Source organism: Chiroxiphia lanceolata, chromosome 1, assembly GCF_009829145.1.
Source record: "Chiroxiphia lanceolata isolate bChiLan1 chromosome 1, bChiLan1.pri, whole genome shotgun sequence".
Taxonomy (NCBI): Eukaryota; Metazoa; Chordata; class Aves; order Passeriformes; family Pipridae; genus Chiroxiphia; species Chiroxiphia lanceolata.
The window spans coordinates 23,794,848-23,821,156 of NC_045637.1; the positions used below are offsets into that span (position 1 = coordinate 23,794,848).

Consider the following 26,309-nt stretch of genomic DNA (forward strand, 5'->3'; position numbering starts at 1 on the left):
CCTCATGACCAGTGATAGCATTCAAGGAAATGGCATGAAGCTGAGTCAGGGGAGGTTTAGGTTGGATATTAGGAACAGAGGGTGGCTGGGCACTGGAACAGGCTCCCAGAGTAGTGGTTACAGAACAAGCCTGACAGAGTTCAAGAAGTGTTTGGACAATACTCTCGGGCACATGGTGTGATTCTTGGGGCATCCTGCACAGGACCAGGAGTTGGACTCGATCTTGATGGGTCCCTTCCAACTCAGTATATTCTATGAGTCAATGTAGTAAGCAGTGTTCTGTGAGAGGGGTGGCTCTTATAAATTGTTTAATCAGGTATTTTCCCACCCTTCAGAAGAGACTTACAAGCTGAACAATTGTCTCTTAGCTGTTTTTCCCAGGGAATGAACAAGATAAGTTCTGGCTATTCCTGATTTTACTACAACCTCAGAATTCATGGGCTCTCTATATATCAGTATTCAAAAAGATAAGTCACACTGAAGAAAAGCCCTTTCCAGAAAGGCAGAAAGTCCCAGTATTCAATGTCGGTATAGAGAAGGAACTGAGGAAGAAAGGGAAAGCTGTGCTGCTTTACAGACTAGACAACAGGCTAGTGCCAACAGCAGGGGAGCAATCACCAGTTCACAATAGGTTTTAAGTATTAAAAAACTTGGAAATTGCTGTTGTGGAAACTGTGCTAGTAGTAAAAACCAAGGCAAAGTGTTTCTGAGACTCAATGACACCTTTATATTGGCAAAAGTTTACTTTCCACTAGCCTGTCTTACAGGTCCTTCTACAAGAGGTCTCATTTCATCTTTGAAGGTCTGCCATGAGATTGTCTCGCAACTCAGCTCTCCCATGCAATAGTAAAACAAATACAGAAAGAATAATTAAGACAAGAACTTACCCTGTATACTAGAAAAACTTCAGAAGGGGTAACATAACTGTTCATATTATCAGATCTGCTGCTCCGAAATAATAAATTACAGCAAAACTTTAGAGTTTACTGTAAGCTGCTCAAGAACCCACTGCATTTGTCAGAATGCAATTACTTAGAATAAAACATAATGGCTTCTAAAAGCAGTATGTAATCATTTCCTATGCCTTGTAGGTACAGACAAACACACATATTGGTGACATGGTTTGATTTACTCAATTATTGCAAAATACAGTACTTTGCAATCAATACAGAGCAACTCTATTCAAAAACTACTAAATATGTGGCAATATCTGTGTCCTCTTGCAATAACAAAGTAAAAAATATTAAAATTTTAACAGCTGGAACATGAAATGATGATCTTCACAGCAAAGTAACAAAAGAACTGGTTGAAATCACACTCCAAATATTTAATTAGATGCAGTGTATGATCCACGCAGCAACTTTAATACTGGAATTCAGTACTCAAGGCTAGCTCTAGTTCACTGTACACCTGCATTTTAAAACTTTCCATTTTTATTTAATCCACTACCCTCTGCTTACACCACCCTGCCTTGAATTAGCCTCCCTTCAATGACTGACACTACTGATGGTCAGCCTCTGGAGAGCCAATTCAGATCTCTCCATAGCAGCAGGGGAGATCACTAGAGGACAGAGAAAGGAAAGAATGCCAGAAGCAGGAAAGTAGGAATGAGTGGCTGTGACAGAACAAGTAGTTGAAAACAGGACAGTGCATCCATGACTGTTACAAAATACTGTTTAAGCAGCAGAACTTATACATGGATGCTTGTTCCTAAACAGCTCAGTGATTTGTCATTACAGGAGTTACACACATACAGAATTCAGCAGCAGCACAGTAACTGATAAAACTGAGATCACTAATTTTACAGCAGTGATCAAAAGCACCTTTCTAATGCCTTCCAGTGCAAAGCTCATGTCCAAAACGATGGGCTGAAAATACAGTTGTCAGTCAGTGGAGGACTTGTGACAATTCCAGCCAGAACCGCTGATAGAGGAGACAAAATGACATTTTCCAAGCAGCACTTGAATAGTTTACTTAAGTTTCACCTCTCCGTAGCCATCCCTCTTTTAAAATAAAAATAAAACAAAACACCAAACAAACTAAAAAAAAAAAAAACAAACCAAAAAACTCCAACAACCACAAAACCAAAAAAAAAAACAACAATCAAACACAAAAGAATTAAAGTAAAAAGACTTCATTGGAAATATCTTTAAAGGTGTTGTCAAACAACATTTCTTCAAGGCCAAGCTGTCATAACAGTATACAGAAGTCAGCTTCCAACAAGATGACACTTCATATTGATCTTTCCAATATTTTTAGGGTGCAGTTCAGCAGTGTGAGCACCAGGTCTGCATTTACAAAATATGTGTTTGTCCCCACAGGACAAACCAAATATGGTACTTCAGCATGTGCTTACACATGTAAGCTTTGTATACATAGTTGGTGTGCATACACCTTGCAAGTACAAAACAGGCTCTCACCTTTGAAAACCACAATACTTAAAATATCTAAACCATTAGACTTCAAATCTCTTGCTTTGGTATTGAATCAATAGAAAATTTACAATGCCATTTTTCAGTCTTACACAGACTGAGTTATTAGACAAGGAAATAAAAAAGTAACAAGTCTCAGTATCCAAAGAAATCTACAAATACATTCATCAATGTGTAGTACATTACGAATAGGAAGGCAATACGTGGAATCGTTATAGCATGAATGAAAACCAAGTAGTTGTAGAAGAGCCTGTGAAGACCTTCCTTACATTTTTCTCATGTTACAGTTAATGTCACTGTAGCAATGATGATATTGCAGCTTCTACTGTGTTACTTCCCAAGTTGTACACTTAGGTTTGATTGAAGAGCAGAATGGGAAATGAAAGGCCTCTGAGGAGTTCAGCAGCAACACTTAAGTGCATTGAAAACACTGATAATCTACGGCACGTAGGAATTGATGGATTACAGAGGATACTTTTTTCTATTTACAGTATCATACACTTGTACAAACTCTCTGCTGCATCTTTTTTTTTTAGTACTTAGCCTGTGGCAAATCACAGTAATATTATTCAAAGAAAAAGGAAATCTCATTTTCTTATAAAAATTAAGCAACTTAAGCTATCTACCCCTCTGAACACCTTGAATCCTAAAATTTAATTGGCACAAAAACATTTGGATAACTTAATACAGAAACTGATTGCTCATGATTGTTTACCTCTTGACTTAATAATTACATTCACTGCTGGAGATTTATCCACTGCCAGATGTCAGAATTAATGCACTTAAAAAAAACAAACAAGGCAACGAAACAACACTCAGACAAAAAGTAAACCTCACACAACCCTCAGAAAAAAAAACCAAAACTGCAAGAAAAAACAACTTTGCTGCTGGGTGTCTGATGCATGATAGGAAATACCAAAGCAATGGGGTATATCACAGTAACATCATGCTGCCCCTCAGACACCAAAGACTACAGCAAATCTTCACATGTAATTATGGAGATGGTAAGCAACTCTGCTTCAGCTAAAGACTGCCTTATCACCAAGCTCAGCTGGGCATCTGAGCCTTCAAAGCAGTTTCTGGTATCAGTCTGAAAACAATGGGATTTCTGGATCCAGCTGAGATGGAGGCAAATTAGAAGGGAGTGGGAAGGACCACTGTACACAATGTGGCACAGCTGAGAAAATGACATATTTACACTTGAAAATGCAAAACACACTGCAGTAAAGGAGGAAAAACAACGAAATAACAGGACATCTGTCTCTGAGGACAGGAGGCATGTCCCTCTACTACGGAGCAGGTTTGTATATATGTCTTTTAAAAATTCAAAAGAAATTGAACATGTATCAATGAAGCAGGACAGTATAGAACAAAAAAACTGTTAGAAGATCAATGCTTTACAAGAAACCTGGACCCATTTCCTTGCTGGTAAAACCCTGACACCAGGTCTAAAGAGCCTTTAAGCAAAAGCAAGCAGTATGAAACTTTTACTAACTGTTGTATGGAACAAGTAACTGCTTTTACTAACTGTTGTATGGAAAAGTTTTGGTGTGAGACTCAGAAAGAAGGGCAGAGTTGCTTTTAGTCAAAGGATTGAATACTCTTGTAGAAAACAACAAAAACAGTAAACCAAAACAAACAAACAAAAATCCAACCGACTGTGACAACTATCAGTTTACTAACCTTTGTGTTTAAGTCCTCAACTAAGATATTAAAAATGCACTTGCAATATCTGAATGCAAAACAGGGTGTACCTACTATGACAAAAGTACACTTTTTTCCAGCATACCCTTCATGAGCTTTTGGTGCCACATGCTGAAGAAACTAGATTTATATCAGTGAATGGCAAGTGTCAGCAGGCAATTATCTGCACTACACTGGTGGCTCCATCTTCATCATCCTTTTCTTCATCCTTCTTCATCCTTTTTTAAACTTTTAAATTTAAAAATCCACCTTCCATTTGGCAATTCAGAGCCAGGTCTGATCTTCATGACCTCTGGTCACGCTGTAGGACGTCTTCAGAGACCACTCTTATTTCTTGCCAATTCCATTTGATAGTTTTGATTTGGAGTGCCGATTCCTCCTTCTAGATGAGTGGCTTTCACTATTGACTGAATGTTTTGGTGGACTATTGTCAGCACCTGCTGAGAAATAAATATTTTTTTATTATATCTAGTTGACATTGTCAAGCTCTTGTCTGAAAGACAGTAAGGCTTTTGAGAGCTACAGTGTTTACAACAGCATGGATTATTTCAAGCTAAACTGGTTGATACTTGTACTCCATCTAGTGGCCTATATTTTTTTTTAAAAAGCAATTCTCAAGACTCCTGTAAAATTCTTCCTCCACCAAAAAAAAATAAAATCAGAAGTTTGCTATAGCAAAATATAGTGGTGAAACATTTTCCATTTAAAATCACATCAATAATTAAACTTCCACATTTTTCTTAGTGGCAGGTCATCATGGCTGAGCTTCGCGAACGAAGATTTGGGAAGGCTACTATTAGAAATTAAGAACTATGTAAACAATGTCACAGATCCTTGCAAGAGTACATTTCAGGTTTTCATATGACAGGCCACGTTTGACACTGAGAAAACAGGGAGGACCAAAAGAAGAAATGAAGGACAAAATGTGAAAGAGGCTGAAGTGTGTAATTCATGAAGTAACAGGAGGTCAGAGAAAGACTTGCTTGGCCAGATTTCTCCAGCATACATACAGGGGAAAAACCTTTTGAGTGCAAGTAATTTTTCTCGAAAATATAAAAGTCCCCAAATCTACTTAACTGAGAATAAACACCCAGAAAAATCACGTATGAAATATAAAGAAGCTCTGCTGTAGATGCTTTGCAAGCATGTGATAAATAAGAAATATTTTTAACGATACAAACACTTGGAGCATAAACTCTGACAGAGATAACTTCCAGGTGTAAGCAAGACCACACTAAAGAGCCAATGGAGGAGGCAGATAACTGACCTCTAGTGTAGGGAAAAGAAGTCAAAAGGAGGCTGCCTTTGCTTAGTAGAGAAAGCTGTTTATGACCATCAGCACTGCACTGACTAGGCAAGTGTCAGTAAGAACACAAGCTCCTGGGCACATTCTTGACTGTTTCTTAACAAGCAGAAATAAAAGCACAATTCACATTAATATGTTTCAAATCAAACACAAAATGTTCAGAGAGAAAACCTGTCCAAAACAGTTATGAAATGCATAATGCCCAAAACCTACAAGAATGACCTGGAGTAACAGCAGAAAAATTCAGTCAATTCATTAAAAAAATAAATACTTTTCCAAGAGTTAGAATAAAAAAGGCAGTAAAGCAAAATAGCTTTGCAGATGATTTATCCACATAGCTCCTGCAGGGATATTAAATAAGTCCAGCTGTTTGCTAGCTAAGTTTCTCAAGCCTCACTTTCTAGTGTTGAGTCTTAATGTTACCATTTCAAGAATATAGCTACAAAAGTGCCAATACCTGTGGTGAATTTAGAATGAAGCCAGGAAGCATCTGGACTGTATGGACTGTCTTCACTTTCTGACAAGGTCTGCAAAAACAAGAACGCATGTCATTGGGATGCTGGTGATTCTTGTGATCAGTATTGGACTTGTAAACTTAAACTGTGGCAGAAGTCCTCATAAAGCATTCATACAGTACTTAAGAGTTTTCCCTTCCTAGTTAGAAGGTACAACATAAATGATACAATAAGAACTCACCACTTGCCACGTGATATGTTGTGTAACCAAGTATTCTTAATATTCCCCTAGCATTCCACCTGTACAATGGGAACACTGGCTAACCATTCATCCTTGAACGCTTTGCTAAAATTACAGCCTCATTTTGAGCAACTAAGAGGACAGCATTCTTTAGAAACCACAGTGTAATTTGGGATCTGTCCAAGGCCCGCTGAATTCAGAGCTCTTTCTATTGACTTCAGTTAGACTCTGGACCATCCCCCCTCATCTCCATTTATACTAGCTCTGGTAAAGAATTCTAATATCTAGGAGCTTTGCAGTTTTAACTGTTATAAAACAAGACCAGGTTTCTGTAATTTAAGTACCTTTTCTCGGTGGCCGTAGTACTCTGCGTACCAAACCATACCATACAGACAAAGGAAAGTTGTAAAGGCCTAAACAAGGGAGGAGAAGAAAAAGAAAAAAATAATCTGTAAAACTTTTTCAAAATTTCTTGCTGGTTCAAGGTCTCAGAGTCCCTGGAGATTTCACATTTAGATTTCATGCTCTGTTTCTCCCTGTATCTTTTGTCACATGAGTAGACACTCGTGCTTCAACTTCAAGGTACCCATGGATTCTACCACCATGGGCTATGCAGACCAATTCTCAACTAGAGAATGAAAATACATACAGATCACCCACAGTACCAGCACGGTTTCTGTCCACAACCTGACAAAAGCAGTCAGTAGGCACTTGTACTTATATTATCAAGAACAACCAGTCTAAGAGAAAAACGAGTTCTCCTTCTCCCTGCCCCATACTTCAGGCTAGGCTGCATGTTTGTTTTTGTGGTGCTCTGATCCAGGAAACAATGCAATACTTTTCTCTTCTGAAGCTTCAGGAATAAAATTAACACGCTAAATAAGAGAACAATAAGTTCTGACTCCCCATCACCTGTTCAAACTGTGTTCCCAACTAGAAGGGAGAAGTATTTATCTGTCAGCCCATTATAAATGCCTTATTCTTCACTGACCATGAAAAATGCGTTTGGCATCAGAGTTACAAGTCTGGCAAGGCAAACATCCATTTACTGTTATAAAATGGGCATTTCATGCTGCATTTGCAGTAATCACACTGAAGTACAGAAAGTTACAGGCTGAGTGCAAATGATTTGCCTAATAGAGCACGGTTGTTTATGTAGTTGTAAGACTTCAGTGTGACACAACACACATTACTTATCAGCACTATCCATTAACTCCTGTTCACTTCCAGCAGGCACTACAGCAAGCACCACACCAAAGTTAGGCTCAGTCGAACTGACACCTTCTCTCGTTAGGATAAAGCACCCTAAAACTAGTGTTTGTTTCATTGACAAGCACCAGTAAAGTCACTATATTTTGCTATTTATAGATATAAGAAAATAAGTTATTCTAGTCCCTTCAAAGTGAGCTCTGAGCAATTTAGCATTTGCTTTTCCTAGGACGTGTACAAAGCTCTTCACCAGTGTTTCCCCACAATGATCCCCTGCTGCCAATGTTCCAGAGGAAGCTATTTAGATGCTTTCAATGCTTTTCTAATGCTTTAGGTTTCACATGAGAAATCTCACTTACCACACAGAGAAGCCAAAACACAACATACAGTATTTGTGTTTTGGAAAAAAGATCTTGTCCAAACTTTATACACACAATAGCTTCAAGGAAAGCAATAGCCCTGTGGATAAATGAAAAAGAGAGGAGAGTGGTTACAAACACTAAGGATTTAACTCACGTGATCACAACGCAGACCCAAAACTGTCAGCGCTAAACAAGCACTACCCTCTAGTGAGCACACACCTCCCTGACACCACCATTAACTGAAATTCTTTGAGAAATTTCTTTTTCTTTCTAGACTTTTTTCAGCATAAACAGCACACACAAAGTGGTAGTTTACTGTTCTGTGGGGCTCCAGGGAACGAGCAGGAGTGTGTGCCAATAGGAGACAATTTTTGTTTGTACCTACCACTATGCTTCAGCTCTCACCAGATATAAATTTCTTTTCTATTCTGAGCAACCAACAGACTTCCTTGTTGGATGAACTAGAATATGCTTTGTGTATTTCTCTACTGGATGTAAATTTACTACAATTCTAAACTGTATACTTTGCTTGCCTCACATGGATTTTGATGAGAAAATTCATAAGAAACAGCATTTCAAATTCTTTGAGAATTCACACATTTGCTATGGTTTATCTGTAAACTCAGGTCCACGCTACAGAATCAGAGGATTTGGGGAGAAATGTGAGAGGAAAAAAAAATTCAGTTTTTACTTTCCTCTCTGACAATGAAAGAATCAAAAAAGTATCTCCATCTCTCTCCCTGCCACCACTCCTTTTCAGGTTCAAAGCTATGGAGGCTTGTCCACCACTTGGTGTGGAACATGGGGTTATGAATCCAAAGCTTCCATCGCCTGCCATGGAAATACATTTAGTTTGTATAGGTCCTGAATACAAAATTAAATATGTTTAACAAATACAAGAGTAGAAACATGACTGGTGCAGCAAAAGTGTAGAAAAATTACTTGTCTTAATCTGAAGCAAATTATGAAAACCACTATTAAATTCATAGACGTTTAATACTTAACTTGTTCAATAGAGACTTTAAAGTTGTACACACGAGCAATGCACGAAAACTCCTCCTGTGCAGACACACTTAACATCATGTGAAGTGTTCCAGGTCTGCCAAGCTTGAGATACTGCAGGACATATTTCCTACCAGCACTCTCCAAAATTAGGGAGTTCCCAAAAATGGCACTACTACCTGCCCAAGAGGACCCAGTTTCCTCCGATCAAAGAAGGAGGAAAGACGTGCTTGACTAAACCACTGGTATTGCAGACATGATCCTGGTGCACATAATAAATGACAGCTTTCTCTGTACTATCTCATGTGACTTGCAGCATGATGAGTGGGGCCAAAACTTACAACTGTGGAAATAACACCCAACTGATTAATACTAAAAATTAATGAGGTGCATTTTAGTAAAAAATTGAGAGCAGTGTTACTCTGCTGGGTTATCAACTATTTTTCTTTCTTGGTTTTATATTATTCTTACTGATTCAGCTGCAGAGTAAAAAAATCATTAAACCATACTACAGCAGTAGGAACAGAAAGACCATCATCAGAAAAATAGCGTGGAACAAAGGAAACAAACATGGAGTTGCAATATACTCAAAGGTATAAAACAAAACAATAGACTACTTTCAATAACAACTCAAAAAACAACACAGCTGTTTGTCTGGCATTTATACATTCTTTCGGTTATTCCTGTCAAGAATACTTGAGTTAAGCACACTGTACAATAGGACAGTTATTCCAGTTTATGAAGTGGTAAAACAAGATAGAAGAATGCTAACAGTGAAAGGTGTTAGTGCCCTACTGAAGGGTGATGAGACTACTCATTAGAACTAAAGACAGTAAGTGTTTATTCAATCAAAATGGTCTTGTAACATCCTAACAGATATTCCTTTTTGGAAGGCTTCATCTTAATGAAAATGGTGCAATTCCAGTGGGGCTGTTGCATTGGCCTTCTTCATACCTTACATTGCTTATCAAGAGTGATGCTTTAGTATATATCAAGTTGAAAAGAAACAGTTTTGTACTAATGAAAGGCACTAAATTTAATTATTTCCATGGTTAGGCTGTTAAGAATTCCATTTGTGCCTTTAGAAGTGTGTCTTGGTCACCACATATATGAATATTCTATATACTTGCTTTTAATTGCTTCAGAAATCATATTCTAGATAATTAAATTACTGGAAAATTTCTGCTTTTTCAGTAAACAACAGGAACTCAGTGTAGCTCTGTTTTTTCTATCAGATTACAGAAGCAAGCAGTATCAAGGAGAATACTTATTCCACACACATTTCCCACTAGTAGATCAGACTGTGGGTGAATATTCTATTGTGGTTCTTATGTGATCATACAGACATGTTTGGGCATCTGTGTATTGACATGTATGACATTAATGTGTTCAGTGAGAGCTTTGAACCGAGGATGATGGTTTCTGTAATCCTTAACAACTTTTCAGAGCCAGAAGGCAAACATTCAACATTGTATCTCCCTTCAGTTTACAAAAGAATATGTTTACATTCTTTCCTTTGGATGAAATAGAAGTTCATCTTCCTTTCTTTTTAATGAAGAACTTGAAAATTCTTCCCCTAGGATGATAACATTGTTTAAAATGTGTCTTCTATAAGACTCTAAAATTACCATATATAGTTGAGAAAATGTCCTTTCCCACATCAACATCTCAATTTCTAAATAATTTAAATACATAATTCAGTGCCATCTCTATTGAAATGCATATCTGCAAAATATTAATACAGTTGGTCAGTAACTGCTAAGATACTCATACACAAACAGAGAAATTCTAATGGTATATTAAGTAGTCATATTAATTGTGTGATTAATTCGTTATCTTCAGTACTAAATCTGAACAAGAACAGAATTACTACGTTTTCTTTGTCCACTAGATGTTACAGTCATGAGTTGAAGACAGTAATAGATCCATCCAGGAACCACAGAATCATCAAGGTTGGAAGAGACCTTTAAGATCATCCAGTCCAACCATCAATGAAGAAGGAAGGTGATAAGGCAGTGAAAGAGGTGATTATTTAAGGCCAGACAAGCCCAAGGAGATATGGTATGGTCTCCAGAGTACATTTAAAACAAGACTAGAAATTCCTTCCATTACATTGCAGCAAGTTGTGCTCTGAACTCAAATATTGAGAAAGGGGCACTCTTTAGACTGCTGTAGTGCACATGGAAACACACCTTCCAGCCTAACACTGTTCCTAAAACTAACATCCCTAAGACTAACAGTAAAGGCAAGATAAGTTTGCCAAAGCACTGTTTCTAAATTAGATATGAGTATTTTATGGCTCACTGAAATGCTATTCCAATTTAAAACAGTAATAGACTCTTCTATAAAACGTGAAAATCGTTCAGACAACTCTAGAAATAAGATATACATTAATCTTGACAAAGAGAATGAAATGGCTGTTTTCAATTAAAATAATTACCATCAGAAATTACCTTCTTGAATAGTTCCTTAAGTTTTCTTTTTTCTTTAAGATATGATTTAGGATCTTTCCAAGTCCTAAATCAAAAGGGACACTACTACTCTGCTTGTTTACTAGAAGCTTTTACAATGCTGCAGTAGCATTGTAAAAAAATATGCTTCAGGTTTTCAGAACAGTTTAGTCAAGCCATCTAGCGAAGGAAGTTCTCACCAGAAGCAATCATGCAAACTCTTCATTTAACAGTCTGCTCCAAGAGACAAAGAGATTGTAGCCAAGGTAACCATTGCTCATAGCACCATTCCATAGAAATAGTTGGTAACTGTGGTTTCTTTCACTGTCTTCTGCTGTGATTCTGCTAACTGCAGTAATGCCCACTTTGACAGCCTGGGAAACATTACTCTTACAACCAGCTGTAGAGGCAAAAGCTTTATCCTTCTCACCTGACTGAGAATATGGGTAGCAAGGCCAATGCTACTCTGAAGGAGCCCCTAGCTTTATCCAGTCTTCCTTCTGTTCTTCTCCTTACCCATCCCATCACTTTCCATGTTCTACCTCCAAATTCATAATTTTCCTTTCCTCTGAACTTGCAAAATCAAAACCAACACAAGACAAGGACTGGCTTCATGGAAAGCCTGTTCCTGTGCTGGACTCATACTTAGCTCTTATCCAAGTGCTCCAAGAATGCAGCAAGAACACTTACCCAAACACCCAGCACTGAGTTCCCACCCTCTTGCACTGTGTATCTGTGAGGTACGCATAGTATTGCCTGAGGAGGGAAGCAAGAAAATTCTTCAGTAAAGCTGAAAGTCACAGAGTCATTACACTTAGAAAACAACTTCATGTTACAGATGTATCTATGCTGAAAATGAAGTGCTGATGGTTAAATTCACATGCAATCATTTTGGATGTCTACCAGATGGCTTCAATTCCAGTGGGACAGATTATCACACAGATCAAATAGCTTGAAACAACACAGAAAATAACCCTGAGACTGAGGACTGGGAAAGTCCCCAAACTAGTAGGCTAATAAAGCAACAAATTTGTCTCCTGCTTCTCCAATGAATCTCCAGTTCTTATGGGCAAAGCGCAACAGCTTTGAAAGAATTAGAGAATCCTCCACTTTTTCCACAGTTTGTCTTTATTAACAATTGCATTTTCTTGAAAAATGTGGGTTTAAGTCCTGAAAGAAACTGAATATGGTTATTCTATATCCTGTTTGAGTGGTCTAACCACTGGCATATTTTCCTCTCAAAACCACTAGAATTTCTCACTATTTTGAAAACAGTCAGGGGACCATTCTGCCCTATTCTTTATGATCTGGAATTTTAAGACTTTATAGAGAGGAATTACAAAGAAGTGGAACCAAAGTTCCTTTTCCCAGTCTCTGATTTCCACTGACAGATCGGGAAGACAAGTGTTATTATTCCAACAATACAAGGATTGCTAAAGAATAAAGACTTCCACAGGTGTGCAAGTGCCATAAAAAAAACTCTTAAAAGTGCACCTATGCGACAGCTCACAGGATGTTTAATGTGATTCTCTGCCTCTAACTTCAGATTTGTGTGCATTCTGTCTACTGCCAACTATGGCACAGGAAAAGAAGAGAAAATAAAGGTACTCTGCTAATAATATGAAATTACATGCATGACTAAAAGCAGATTAATGTTTCTATACAGCTGTTAATGCTGTATATATACTGTTTTGTTCTCACAATATGCTACTGCTCTCTTTTCTTATAACACGCTAATATTTCCCGTAGACAGACACAGTAAGGAGCTGCTAGAAAAACAAATAGCTCTATTTTTCCTCATCTACACTTTTGTGAGCACCTGACTCATTAACTTGGATACTTTCACAAGCAGTTCTCAAGGACAACATATGCAGCTATCTCACAAAACAGGGAGATGTCATGAAATAGAAGATGGAACAGATTAGTTCTGTATCCCTATGGCAACGCAATTGTTTATATACATTTTACCTCAGTTTACTTGTCAGAAAATGCATTTTTTTGAAAAATTATGATTGTTTTGCTTTTCATGGCGGCAAAAGCATAAATTTCTTGAAATGTGCCATACTTATTCACAAACTCTATGCAGTTCTTGAATGCCTAGAAGTTAAACTACTTTAAAATGAAGAAAAAAACCACTTCATCAAAAAAATTACCTTACAGTGGGTGCTGTAATGATTCCTATGAAGAGAATTCTTCCCCAGCTTAAAGGGTGGCTTGCTTGGAACACAAAGATATGCTTCAAAAAGAATGTGTTCAACTCAGTCAGCTAGGGAAAAAAAAGGTGGTTAATAGTGTCCAACTTACATGACTCCTAATGAATTAGTACAGAAAATGTGCAAAGATTAATGTAGAAACAAAAACATGGAAGGAAAACTATTTATGCTCTACTATAACCCTGCTGGTTAGATTGAACATTTCAAGAGTCTAAGACTCCTGCTCTAGGACAAGCAAGGAATATACAAGTAAAACAAGAAATTCTGCCCTAGACACCTCTATGAAAGTATTTGCTATCTTTCCAGAAACAAATTAAGGGACCAGACACTCATTCACACTGCAGGGGTCTTGAAAACTTTCATATCCTAAATCGGGTATGAATGACAAAGGCAATTTTGGGAGAGAAGCAGAAGAGATCACACATTAAAAAAAATTTTAAAAATCTCCTTTTAAAAACGAAATTAGCAAAGTAAAAAAAAAAAAAAAAATTTTTTTAAAAAGTTTTAGTTTTATTTTCATGATGAAGTACCAAAGCAGTTGGGACATGTTATAGAGTCAAGGCCACTGTCCTGAGCATCACTGATCCATTCAGCAGTCAATGGGAAAGTAAAAAAAAAAAAAAAAAAGGCAAAAAACAACCCACCCCAAACAAAACAAACAACCAAAAAATCCCCCAATCAACACAACAAAGCCAAAATAAATTAAAAATCCACCATCTCAAGCCCCCACTGTCTAGCAGTTTTTAAATCTGTATCAATTGGAAAGAGCAATCTGATGGCCTGTACAGCAATCTGTAACATTTGGGTTCTTCCATATGTTCTGCAATTACACTCATGAACTATCATGAAACTTCTCTGAGCAATATCCTGACCAATTGTGTATTATCAATTCATTTAATTGTGTATTTCAATGACAGACCTACATTATATTAGAATATTTTCTCGTCTAACATAGCCAACAAGTAACTGAGCTGATGGCAGCTCTGAGGTCACAGAATTTATTTCTTACCTGCCAAATGATCATGAAAAGATAGATTCCAGCGACTCTCTGAAATGATGACTTTGGGTCAAACCAGCGGACATAAGTCCAGCTGGCTGGGGTGAACTGCAATACAGCTCTTTTGATTTTCCCTGTGGTTGTGTGAATGTCCCTAGAAAAAAGAATGGCTGGAGTAAATACAAGGAATATGCAAGGGAAAAAAAAGCAACAGCCGTGTTACTGATGTTTTGGAACAATCGCATTTTTTTGATGGACAGCAGAGACCTTCACAGACACGACTATGTACAAGGGTGAATTAAGGAACTATCTACTAAGCATTTCAGTCAGGGTGCTATTCTGCTATAAAAGCCCACCCTTCTCTATCCTCAGTCACTAACTACAAAACATTTATCATCCTCTCCACAAAGGAAAGATACAAGGATTGCAATTCTGCAACCCCCTTGGAAAATCTAGAGGATATTTCTTCCTAGTCTATGCTGCCACTACTGTTATCCCAAAGACTCCTTGTGCTAGAGCTCACTGACATCAATCCTTCAAGAATCTGTCAGATTCATTATTCATTCATTGTATAAAGGGCTGGCTCCACACATTTAAAAATTCTGATACAGATTTTACTACACTTCCAGTACATATAGCCCCTGCTGTTCTGATACGAGATGCATGTGGACCCTCCTGGAGAGGTGCGACAGCACTGTTAAAAGCTAGAAATCTATTAAATTCCAATTTGAAAGGGGATTTTAATGGAGGCTCATCTGACATATGTATTACTGGTTGGTTCTTGCTTTTGATAATATTGATTCAGATTAGCAACAGCATCCAAAGGACAGGGAATCTAAGAAAAATTCAGAGTTTCTTTTTATGAAGGAAGACTAGCAGGGCTAGAAGTCAGTTTTCACCCCGTTATTTCTCTGGCCCTTCTGAACAAAAAAAGAGACTCAGATTTGATATTTCTGATATTTGTGTTCTTTTAGGCTAGAGAGACCTTGGGTGAGAGAGTGTCTTCTAAACTTTAAGATCTATATTTATTTAATGAAAAAAAAAGAAAAATAAATTAAAAGGGTCCAAGTAAAAGCTTCTAATTTTATGCAGCACTTTTATATTAAAGATCAAAGAATCTACTCATGCATTTAAAAGAATGTGAGGAAAAATCATTCCACAAAGACAGTGAAGACTAGTTGTGCCATGGATATTCTGCTGTTTAAACTTTCAGTGAACTCTAAAAACAGAAGGATCATCGACTCTAATGGAAATGAAGGAAAACTGAATTGAGACTAAAAGCTGGATGGTGCTTAGAGCAATTAAAAAAATTTGTGAGCAAGAAAACAAATCAGTACAGAAATTCACATGGCTTACAAATTTGGAAGTCAAGATTTGAGCTCGTTTTTCATCTCTGTAGGCAATTCATTGTACTCGATCTGTTTCATCTATACCATTGCTAATGTGCAGATAACCACGCTTGCTACCAACTGGCTGGGAAGAAGGCTGGAGAGATGTTAAAAACTATGGAAGAAACCACGTGGACAGCTACGAACTGACACTAGGTCACAATCTGTTGCCCTTTTACACAACAAATACCTCTTTATTTTGCAATTACTCCATTTATTTCAGAGGGTCAGCAATGGGGTAAGGCAATTCACAGAATAGGTACAATCAGTCTGATGCCTCTTCTACAATTACAACTAGTGCTGACAGATTGCCACACTAATGCATCCTCAAGCTGAGCCCAAATCTAGTTTAAAAAATGTATAATGAGAAAACAAGTACAATTTGTTTTGCTCTCTGCCTTCCTTAAAGTACAAAATTAACTGAAAACACAGATAGCTTTACTACATTATATTTTCCATTGGCATCAATGCTTGTAAGTTAGGACTGCAAAGGAAAATTATATATACCGTCATATTTACAAATATATGCTGCACAGTAGCATTATGATGAGATATTTAACATTTAAAATAAAATTACAGCCTTGTTAGCACAGGCCGATTGCGTGCTATTTCTATACTACATGTATTTTACTTAAGCAAAGAAGGTGGTCTATTTCCCAGGGAAACAAATTTAACATTATAACATCGAACATAATGTTTATCAAGCTTTAATTTAGACCTACTTGAAGCTTGCCCAGTGATAGGTCCTCATCTCCAAGAAACGACAAACTACCATGCCCAACCAGATGCCACCCCCGTTACAAAGCAGGATGTCCAAAATGACTTGATCCCACCAGCATTCAGCAAAATTAGGCAGAAGGTGCATGAAGAAGAGCTAAAGAACACAGCAAAGAGATTCTGGGTGAGGAACAGCACAGAATTCATATAAATTCACTTTTTAAGTACACATTCAAAAATCAGCTTTTCAGTACACAGAATACATCAGTGACATAAGCCACAACCACTGAAATCTGACAGACATCTGTCCTTTAACTTCAGAAGGCCTTGGACAGAACCACACAAGACATCAGAGTTTTCTTTCTCACGGTTTCCTGTTGGGGCTGTGCTGTATATAAGGATATCATGCAGCTCCAGGCCTCTCAAAGATGATACACAGAACCTTCATAGAAATGCATGGAACAAGCAGAGCTACTGCATTTCTTGGAGGAAATAAGGTGGTTTGTGCTTTAAAAGTAAGTTGAAAAGAATCTTTGTTTTACTTTTGCTAAATAGTTTCAAGAAGTATGTTTTCTAAACCAGCAACAGCGATAAGTGGAATGGATGCACTTGTAACAACAGTCAGTACTTAAGCCTGTTGGTGTTCAGGATTAAATACTTGTTCTTTTTCAAAACCCTATCTTTCATTTATTATTTTCATCTAAATTTAGTGACTCTAAAAGATAAGGAGTTCACCAGCAATTCAGACTCTACAAGCTTTGCTGCTAGACTCGATCCAGATTGTGTCAAGAATTTAAGAGGACATTCCACTCTGCCTTCCTGCTTGGTCAAGGCACTTTTATGATGAAGATACTGGAAAACAGGCCAGAAAAAAACATTATTAGATGGAAGAGCTGACACCACCTGGATATATCAAAACATATCCCATGCCTTCAAGATTTCCTCTGGAAAGTGTGCAAATCATTTACCTCTGAAGCAATCTGTTCCTTTCTAAATACTCAACTGAAAATCACTATGAGGCATTAGTAAGGCAATTAATGTACTTACAGATACATTTGGTGACTTTACATTACTGATGGAGTGAGGGGAATAACTGGTCAGAGTTAAAATAAGATATAATTTACCAAGAGCTAGAAATGGATTCAGTGGCTCTCCTTTAAGAGAAAATAATTGTACACTCTATTTTATGAAAAAAATTGCTGCAACCCAAAAAACAGATTAGAAAATTTTAGCTATAGACTGGAAATCAAGACAGTCATGTGTTAAGCAGTCTCTTGGAACTCTCAAGGAGATACCTACAAAACACATAGCAAATTAAAGTATATTCTTACCTCCACAGAAACAGTACAACTTTTGTCATTTAGTGCACACAGACTCTTTCTGTGGAAAATTACTGATATGATTTTGTAATAAAGTATCTTTTACTAACAGATGTATAAATAAAATATTGAAAAAGTCCTATGTGGGAAAAGGAACAAGAAGAATGTTTTCTGTATAGAGCAAGAATGAATACTGGTCCATTTATAGCACATTACGGTGACTATTATTGGCAATGACAGTTCCTCAGAAAACTCTTTCAAAAGCGTATCAAAAACACTTGTTTTACGTTGACAAGGCTATATGAATTTCAACCTGTAAAAAAGAAAACTTGAATTTCTCTTCAGGACCCAAGCAATATAATGTTGTTCATTTCCTGCTGAAGTTTCCCTTTCATGTTTTTAACTAATTTAACCTAAAAGGGACAATAGGCTACAAATATCAGTCTATGATAACCCAACCAAAGACACCAGAAATTACAGAATGTAAGGCAGCAAAGCACAGAGCATAGGTGTAAGCCAGATCACCTCTAAGGTGCTAGCTGCTTTCTCAGAATGAAAGACCAAGGTCTACCTGCATCCCAACTTTCATCCTACAGTATGGAGCATGAGCCAAGTTTCCCATTTCAGAATGGGGAGTCAGCTGTAATCCATAAATGCTAATAGGAGATGCACAGCTAAATCCCTACATAATTGCCCTGACAACTTCTGTAGGTTTCAAATTACTCTCCTGAATTGTCTAATTCATCAAAAATCCATTTGAGTGGTGATAACATATCCATATGTTGAACCTTATCCAACACATTGTCTGTTCCAATAATCTGCCTTTCAACAAGGGGAAGACACTCCATGTGGTGTCAAATTGAAGACGATGGTTGTGTGATGATCAAATGCACAATAACAGACAAGTGAAACAAATCCAAATACATTCTTTTCCAGAGCGAAAATATGAACACAATAACTAGAAAAACTATTTTTTTGCGGATGGGTACTTGTGAAATCCCAATCTTAAGTGATTTCAAAATAACTTAGAAAATGGCACACCCTTCAATGCCACAGAACAAAAACATGTTTTGAAGAGGAACTCATGGCAGCAGTATTTGAAATCTCCCTCCCATTCAAGCAATAATAAGCCACTTACCTAAAACCCAGCTTGCTGTTGTCTACTAATTCAACTGCATCAATTACTCAGCACCTGGTTTATAAGGCTTAAAACGTAAATCTATGCTGAGGACTAGAGAGTCATCCTTCTAGTAACATCCACACTTCCCACAAGAACACACCTCATACATTTGCTTACAATGAAGATACAAGGGTGGCCTACCTCAGTGAGCTCCCAGGTGATGCTGATAGTCCAGCAGAGCCCATAGCTGCGGATCAGCAAAGCCTTCATAGCCCAGCCCCAGAAATGTCCAAAAGCAAATATATCAAAGTGGCTAAGGATTCTTTCCCAGGTGATAACATGACAGTTCACTGCATACTCCTGTTATGAAAAAAAACAAAAACAAAAACCCAAAATACTCAATCAACAGACAACTTCAGAAAAACTAGGATGAAGAAACATCTTTCTATTTAGTGCAACAAGGTTGAAATTATAAGGGTATTAAAATAAGCATTATTTGTTTTCTTGTCTTTCTGAACTCTGCCAGAAAACTTCCAGCATTAAGACTCAGTAACATCACAGTACAGCTCTAATTTAAAGGGAGATACAATAGATCCTGGTGCCTGAAGACGCATATATTTCTTATGTGATAGAGAAACAGCAAGAACAGTAAAATCAATAACAATAAAACCAGCAACAACAAAACAATAAAACCCTTCTTTGGAGTCTTGATTTGAAATAACTCTCTTTCCCCATTTTGATGCTGTCTGGTATTCAGATGTGGCTCATCAGTGGCTAATCCTCAGCAGTTTGTGATGTAATGTTACTTGTATCAGTGTTTACTTGAGTATCTTTTGTGTATTATTTTCCTCATGAAAGCAATTTTCCACAACCCATTCATATTGAGGAAGTTCAGTCGCAGGCCTGAATTGAAAAAATTTAAAAAAAAAAAATCAAAGGGAGCTTGCAACTGTGTTGTCACAGATGAGTGACAGATTCCTTAAGAATTTTAATTAATATTCTAGTCTCCAATAACAAAGGAAATGGGTTCTCTCAACATGTTGTACAGCAAGTGCAAGAAAAACTGCCCAACAAGAAATAAAATCTGTATGCCATCAGGAGGCTGCAGCTGTGGCGTCCTGTTGTGTCACTGGGCATAAACTAACTATTCCTAACAGGAAACACACATTTAAAAACCTCTGGTCTCCAATCCTGCTAAAATATACATTGCCACCTGCAGGTGACAACACAGCCCCAACTCAGCCGTTAAACCAAGAATTCTCTTTCAGGCCAGAACTATTGCTAATCTCACACAAACAAATCCTGATCAAGCTAAAACAGAGATGTTGAGAAAGATTTGAATCCAGGCAACCACAAAGAGAAAAATGCACACTGTCACACAAATCCTTCTATCAGGCAGTTAAATCCCACTATAAAACTGTAAGTAACCCTTACTGCTGGTGCTCCCTGAAATGAAAGCACGGTATTGCTTCTTGTGCATGCCTATGCTGCTGGTCCTTCAGAGAAAGGTGCACCACCTGTTTTAAGGATGGCAAACCTGCAACTTTAGTGCATGTACCCAAGAGAACTGAAATGGGCTCATTTGCCAGCAGGAGAAGCCTGGAGGGCACCACAGAAGGTGCTGGTTCCTAGCTACACCATGATAACTATGACAAGTGAGCACAATGAGGTTACTCCAAAAGTAAGTTTTTTTCCAAGGCTTTTGCTTTTTTATTTGTACTGGGGCTTTTTTCCTCTCTATCTCATCTTTTCGGCTGTAGCTCTGCCAGGCACACAGCAAAATGTGTTGAACTTTCTTTTTTACCAAAGTAATTTTGCCAGTTCTGTGCAAGCAACCAAGCTGCAACCTTCATTACAGTTGCACTTTAATTTGCTCCAACTTTAAGTGACAATATCAGGATTGCAAAGTAGCACAGAGTAAGTTTCCACTGATTGCTACAGTCAGGGAATCTGCTGTACTGTGGTTCTGTGCCAGCAGTAATACTAGTCCTCCCGTGACTTGAATCTATTTCTAACTTAAATGACAGGAGAGCCAGGTGAACCTGACTTACCAACAGACTCCTCGTCTCAGCTCCATCTTGTTGCTCAGCAACATCACTAACACCCATGCTCAGGCTCCATTTAGCCATGTGTCCTCCCACCACCCTAGGAGCAGGCTGCCCATGCCATCACCACAGGTCTCCTGCAGAACCGAAAGTCACGGCCCTACTTCACGTGCTGGAGTTGCACAATCTGTCCTGCTGATCGGCTGAGATGCAATGCCTGAAGCATCCCGTTTTCCAGGCGAGGAGCCTGCCTATCACTATCAATTCACTAATGTAAGCTTACTGCATTGTAAATAGTTCCACTCCTGATTATGTGTTACAGTTTGCAGCCACTGCTGATGAGGTGCTGTGCAGTGGTCGGCACATGCAGTAAATTGCTCTGTGCGAAAGACAACCAGAGTATTTCCTTGCTCATGAAGCATGAGCCCTATAAGACTATACAACAGGTGATCATGGTGGCCAGATGCACAAACCCAAGGGCAAGGGAGCATGCTGGTCAGGTGGTGAGCAGTAATTTGATGGAATAGTGAGGAAGGCAAGAGTGGCAACTCTTGCCTCCCCATGCAGTAACCCTCTTCTTCTTGGTGCCCAACTGCTCACACTGTCTTCTGCCTGCCTCCCAATGTAACTCACATACTTCTCCCAGGCCTCCTTTTACAGCCTCAGCTCCCTGTGCTAGTGTCCCCACCTGAGGGGGAATGTTCTCTGTAAGGAAAACGTTTCGCAAGCTGCTCAACAGGTAGAAGAACAAGCCTGGCTTTCCATGTCATTCCATACTAAGGTCTATGGAAGTAATTTCCCAATGGTAACAGCATCAGTGCTCAGCTGAGTGACTGGAAGGCAGCAGAATCCTGCAGTTGTTGTACCTGCATTTCCACATACTCTGTAGCATGCCAGTCATGTACTAACATCAGAGCAACAAGGCAAGACCCAGGTTCTCTGAGTGCAGCATTGCAGCAGCAATGATCTGGGACACACACACCATAGAGGCTTCATTTAGGTACAACCTTGCTAAGTCTGTTTTCAGTATCCAGGCTCATATCTATTACTTAAAAGAATCCAAAGTCACCCCACTGCAAACACATATCCCATTTCCAACTGCACACTCATCTGAACAGCTGCATTAGAAAAAAAAAAAAGGCTTTTTTTTCACACCAGTTAATTTCAATGTAAATAAATAGTAGGTGACACAAAGGGCTCGTTGACTCTGTCAAGTATAGGCACAAACTTGCGTTGCTGATGCCAGCAAATTCAGATTTATCCCTTTCCACTCAGGTAAAATATGCCTGAAGTAGCCAAAATGTACAATAAGTGCCATGGATACATACCATAATATCTGCTTCCCTTGTGGCATATCGAAGATTAGGATCCAGCCAGTACATCACTGCTTTTACCTGCTCAAAGTTAAGGAAGAGCACGAACACCAGGAACAGAAAATAGAGCACACTGAGACCTGCAAAAAGACTCAGCTTTAAAATCATGTTCACTCACAAAACTCCTTGGAACACAGAGAGTCCAAAAAGCTGCTTTCAAACTTGCTCTACATGTGCCCAGTTTGCACAGATGAGTTTCTATATAAAGCAGCTACATGCAAAAAAGCTGAAGAGATAAGTCAGATCTCTGAGCACTCAGCCCTTCATATCACCTCCTGGGAGAAGTGATACAATATATGCTCCACTGCATGAACCCAATCAAAACAAAATCAGTCTAATCAGTTTAGACACGTAGTACAAGTCTGTAATCAGGAAGCTCTTTAGTAAGAGATACATTAGGATCCACGATTGGATTAGCTCTGCCTCTTTGCTTTAAGTATTCTTGGTCTCAACTAATGCATGTCTAATGCCTATATGCAGATTTCAACACGAAGATCAATTTAATCATGCCACCTGGCAATTCTGAGCTGTGCTGGCAATAAGAAGTAATTATAAATATAAACTAATGTATGTTTGAGTTACTTTTGTGAGCTGGAAAATTCACTGCTTGAAGCTTTTAAAGATAAATATGATTATTTATTTTCTTACCATTATAAATTATTAAACACTTGCATTTGGGAGAACCAGTTCTCTCCTCCCAAAGCCTGAATATGGATTTTTTTTTTTTAAAGAAAAACTTGTTACAAGTTGAGTCCTGGTTACAGACCCGTGGTAGATAAAGCTGTTGTTGGGAGCATATCTTTACAATATTCACAGGTTCACCAATATCCAAGAGCACATTTGGAAGAGGCATATAAACACTATTTCCACAGTCTCGAACTTACTTGTATCCTGCAGCTTGCCATGGAAGGCAGAAAGATTAATGCAAATAAACTTAGTATCTGCCATCCAAAATAAACTACAGCAATTCTAAAATGGTATTTTAAACCATAACCAGAACTCATGTGCTAATAATCCCCAGTTTATGCTAGAAAGCAACTTTTGTTCAAGTACTCACAAACAGTCCTCTGCAGTCCCTCCTAAAAATACATCAGATAAACAAGTGTCACACTGCTGCAAGAAGCACAGCCTGCAGGTGAGGGTGCATCTCGAAATGTGGAGGACATGCTACTCCTTCCTTTTACCTACTGAACAGGTCTGAGAACTGAAGCATGGCTAAATGAACCATGCCAGAAGAAGCAGAATTACACATGGAAAATGTTGCTCTTGGTTTTGTGCGCAGCCTTTTTCCAAAAGTACAAGGGCTCAAGTTCTGATAGCATCAACATTGAGAATGACCTTTTACTTTACATTTGCTGAAACCACAAATGAGCAGTAGGACCTGAGTTTCCCAAACTTCCAAGAAGCAGGATTCTTTAACAAGTACTATCTAGTCAGCAATACCCTCTCAATGTCAACAGATGAGTAATCAGCTACTTTGAGATACTTATTTTTAGCTATATAAGGAGAGAGAAACATTCAGTATCCTTAAAAATAAACAGATCAGCTTTTAAATCAAATGTGCCTAATTCTCTGCAAATATGTAGTCTAGGATATGCTCTGTGAACCGTGAAATTATTTAAAAATGAAACTCCTTACGGTTTTGCTGTGTAATTCAGGTATTTAAGGAGCAGGATTTCACTTTGTTAGTTCTGTAGTTAATAGAACTATCTTCCAAACTACGGACACGACTGATATTTACTGATAGGTAAACGCGACTGATAGGTACTTCTAATGAAATTATAAATTGAGAATATGAATAGATATGTTACAAATATTAATAAAGGCATGTTAAGCTATACAATGACACAATTTAATAAGCATATAAAGTAAGAGCATATTTTGCCAATAATGAAAAGCAGCACCCTACTCAATTGGATTTAGAAGTCAGATAGTATATGCAGTAGCTATAAAAATGCCAAACCTTTCTGGGGTTGGAAGAGGTGGCAGTAGGAAAGGTGTGGGGGAAGGAGATTAGGAAGCACAAACACAACAGGATTAAAAAAATATCAGAACGAATGATCTCTTTTTGATGATTCAGTTCACACCATCCTGACATGCAGTAAATACAATGACATTCCCAAACACAACTATGAATAGATTTTAAGCAACTGCTCAGATGCAGGAGAAGTTTCATAGAGGCTTGATGCACAATTATGTTTCGCGATAATTCCATTTTATCAGAAAATGGCAGATCCTGCAGAAGCAGTGAAAAAGTCAAAAACATATCTTAAACTTACCAAAAACCATCCTCCATATTGCAGGATGAGGACGTGTAAAGGGTCCTGTGGACAGTAAAACCAAAAGCTTATTAGAAGCCAGTCAATAGGAACCACAAAATTTATTTTTTAGTATATCTCATCTGAGGATTTGGTATGAGCACAGATCAGTTTTCCATCAAACTATGAAATATACCTGAAAGTTGGAGCAGCTATGTTAAAAAAAAAAGTAATAGCAGATTTTGGAGTGCAAAAAGGAGACTGCCAATTAGTAGCGTGTAGACAAAATTTTCCACTATTTTTATGGAGTTGTTTTCAAAACAGTAGGATGCTGTTTGTTCAGCAGACACCACATCTCAAGTGTCACCTGGGGATCTCCTGACCTGGTTTCTAGACTACAGGTCACACATAACTTGCTCCCAATTAAGTAAAAAAATACAAATTTCTGTGTGTTACCAAAGATACATGGTGCTGAGCCTTCAGACCAACATGAAATGTTACCAAAGAGGCCTCCTGAAGCTTCTAAACTGAGCATCATAGATATCTGACAAGAAGTAAAATACCTATGCTCCTTACCAGTGTCCATATTCTTTACTTTAGAGCCAGTGATCAAACTGATTTACTAGATTAAAAACCTCTCAGTTAATAGGAAGAGCAGGGAAGGTAAGTCTGATGAAACTGGAAAAACTCTAAATATGAAACATACATTTAGGTAGTAAGAAGTGGCTGAAAAATTCTTTCAGCACACACTGAGGACTGCTTACCACTGTATGCACAAAGCTCATTTTTCCCTGGCATTCAGTTTTTTAGGGAATACTCAGTGAAAAGTGTGGATTAAGAATTTTTAACATATGGAAAAAACACAGCCACCTCTGAAGTACAAAGCTGCCCTGACCACAATTGGTTTCTTCCTGAACACTGCCAATCGTGAGACAGTTTAGACTTGACATAAGAATCATGATTCTGCTGACAGCAATAATGAAAAATAATCATTAAAAACCAAAACCAAAAACATGCAAATCAGGTAGAAGCATTTCTTCCACAGAATTGACACACAAACTTGTTTACCTTTTTGCACTTTCTGCTCCTCACACAAGTACCAAAACTTTTGTCCAACTTAACCTTCCACTGAGCAATTGTGGTTTTTCATTTTAATATGACTTAGACCATTTCTTTCACTACCTTCTGGTAAGGTGCTGTATGTAAGGTGCTGTCTCTGAGAATTTTCAGAATGACACTTCTGTTAAAACACACTGAGGCAGAGTCCTTTTAGACATTATTTAAGGGTCTGTTAGCATCATTACTTAGTAATCTGAGCTGCAACTGCACATCTGCAAATAGGACACCAGTTCTGAGAACCTGACTTCCCTGTTAAACACAGGCAAGCTATAAATAACACATTTTACTGTTATCTCTGCTCAGTATGACTGCAAAACATTTTTAGACTGTTCCTTAACATAAAGGAATTCAAAAGAGTAAAGAAAAAGTACACTGAAAATTGGTATTTAAATGAAAATCAAAATATAGTGGCAATAAAGAGAAATTCACATGTAAAAAAAAAGTGAAGTACAAACTGTGTAAACCTTACTCACCATTAGGAAAAGCTAGAACACTGATGATTAGAAAGAAGAAAATCACAGAGAGGATACCCCTCCAAATATTATCCTCTGGTACAGAATCATCCCTAAAAAGACAGACAACAGTAGTCAAGTACATTA

At 37.9% G+C, this 26,309-nt stretch overlaps 1 protein-coding gene across 2 annotated transcripts in view; it reads right to left on the minus strand.

Moving 5' to 3' along the window:
- Positions 1–1,110: 1,110 nt before the first annotated feature.
- Positions 1,111–26,309, minus strand: part of PTDSS1 (phosphatidylserine synthase 1) — a 30,630-nt gene continuing 5,431 nt past the window's right edge. Inside the window, exons 2-13 of one of the 2 annotated variants that reach the window (XM_032675917.1) lie at positions 26,184–26,275; positions 24,613–24,657; positions 22,289–22,413; positions 19,117–19,275; positions 16,482–16,633; positions 14,384–14,525; positions 13,315–13,427; positions 11,852–11,917; positions 7,707–7,806; positions 6,483–6,551; positions 5,900–5,969; positions 1,111–4,573 (exon numbers count right to left, since the gene is read on the minus strand). In XM_032675917.1, coding sequence (XP_032531808.1) covers positions 4,464–4,573; positions 5,900–5,969; positions 6,483–6,551; positions 7,707–7,806; positions 11,852–11,917; positions 13,315–13,427; positions 14,384–14,525; positions 16,482–16,633; positions 19,117–19,275; positions 22,289–22,413; positions 24,613–24,657; positions 26,184–26,275 — 1,243 coding nt within the window. In that variant the 3' untranslated portion in view covers positions 1,111–4,463. Of the gene's footprint in view, positions 4,577–5,899; positions 5,970–6,482; positions 6,552–7,706; positions 7,807–11,851; positions 11,918–13,314; positions 13,428–14,383; positions 14,526–16,481; positions 16,634–19,116; positions 19,276–22,288; positions 22,414–24,612; positions 24,658–26,183; positions 26,276–26,309 lie in introns of both variants that reach the window. The other variant, XM_032675908.1, reaches the window with a different exon arrangement.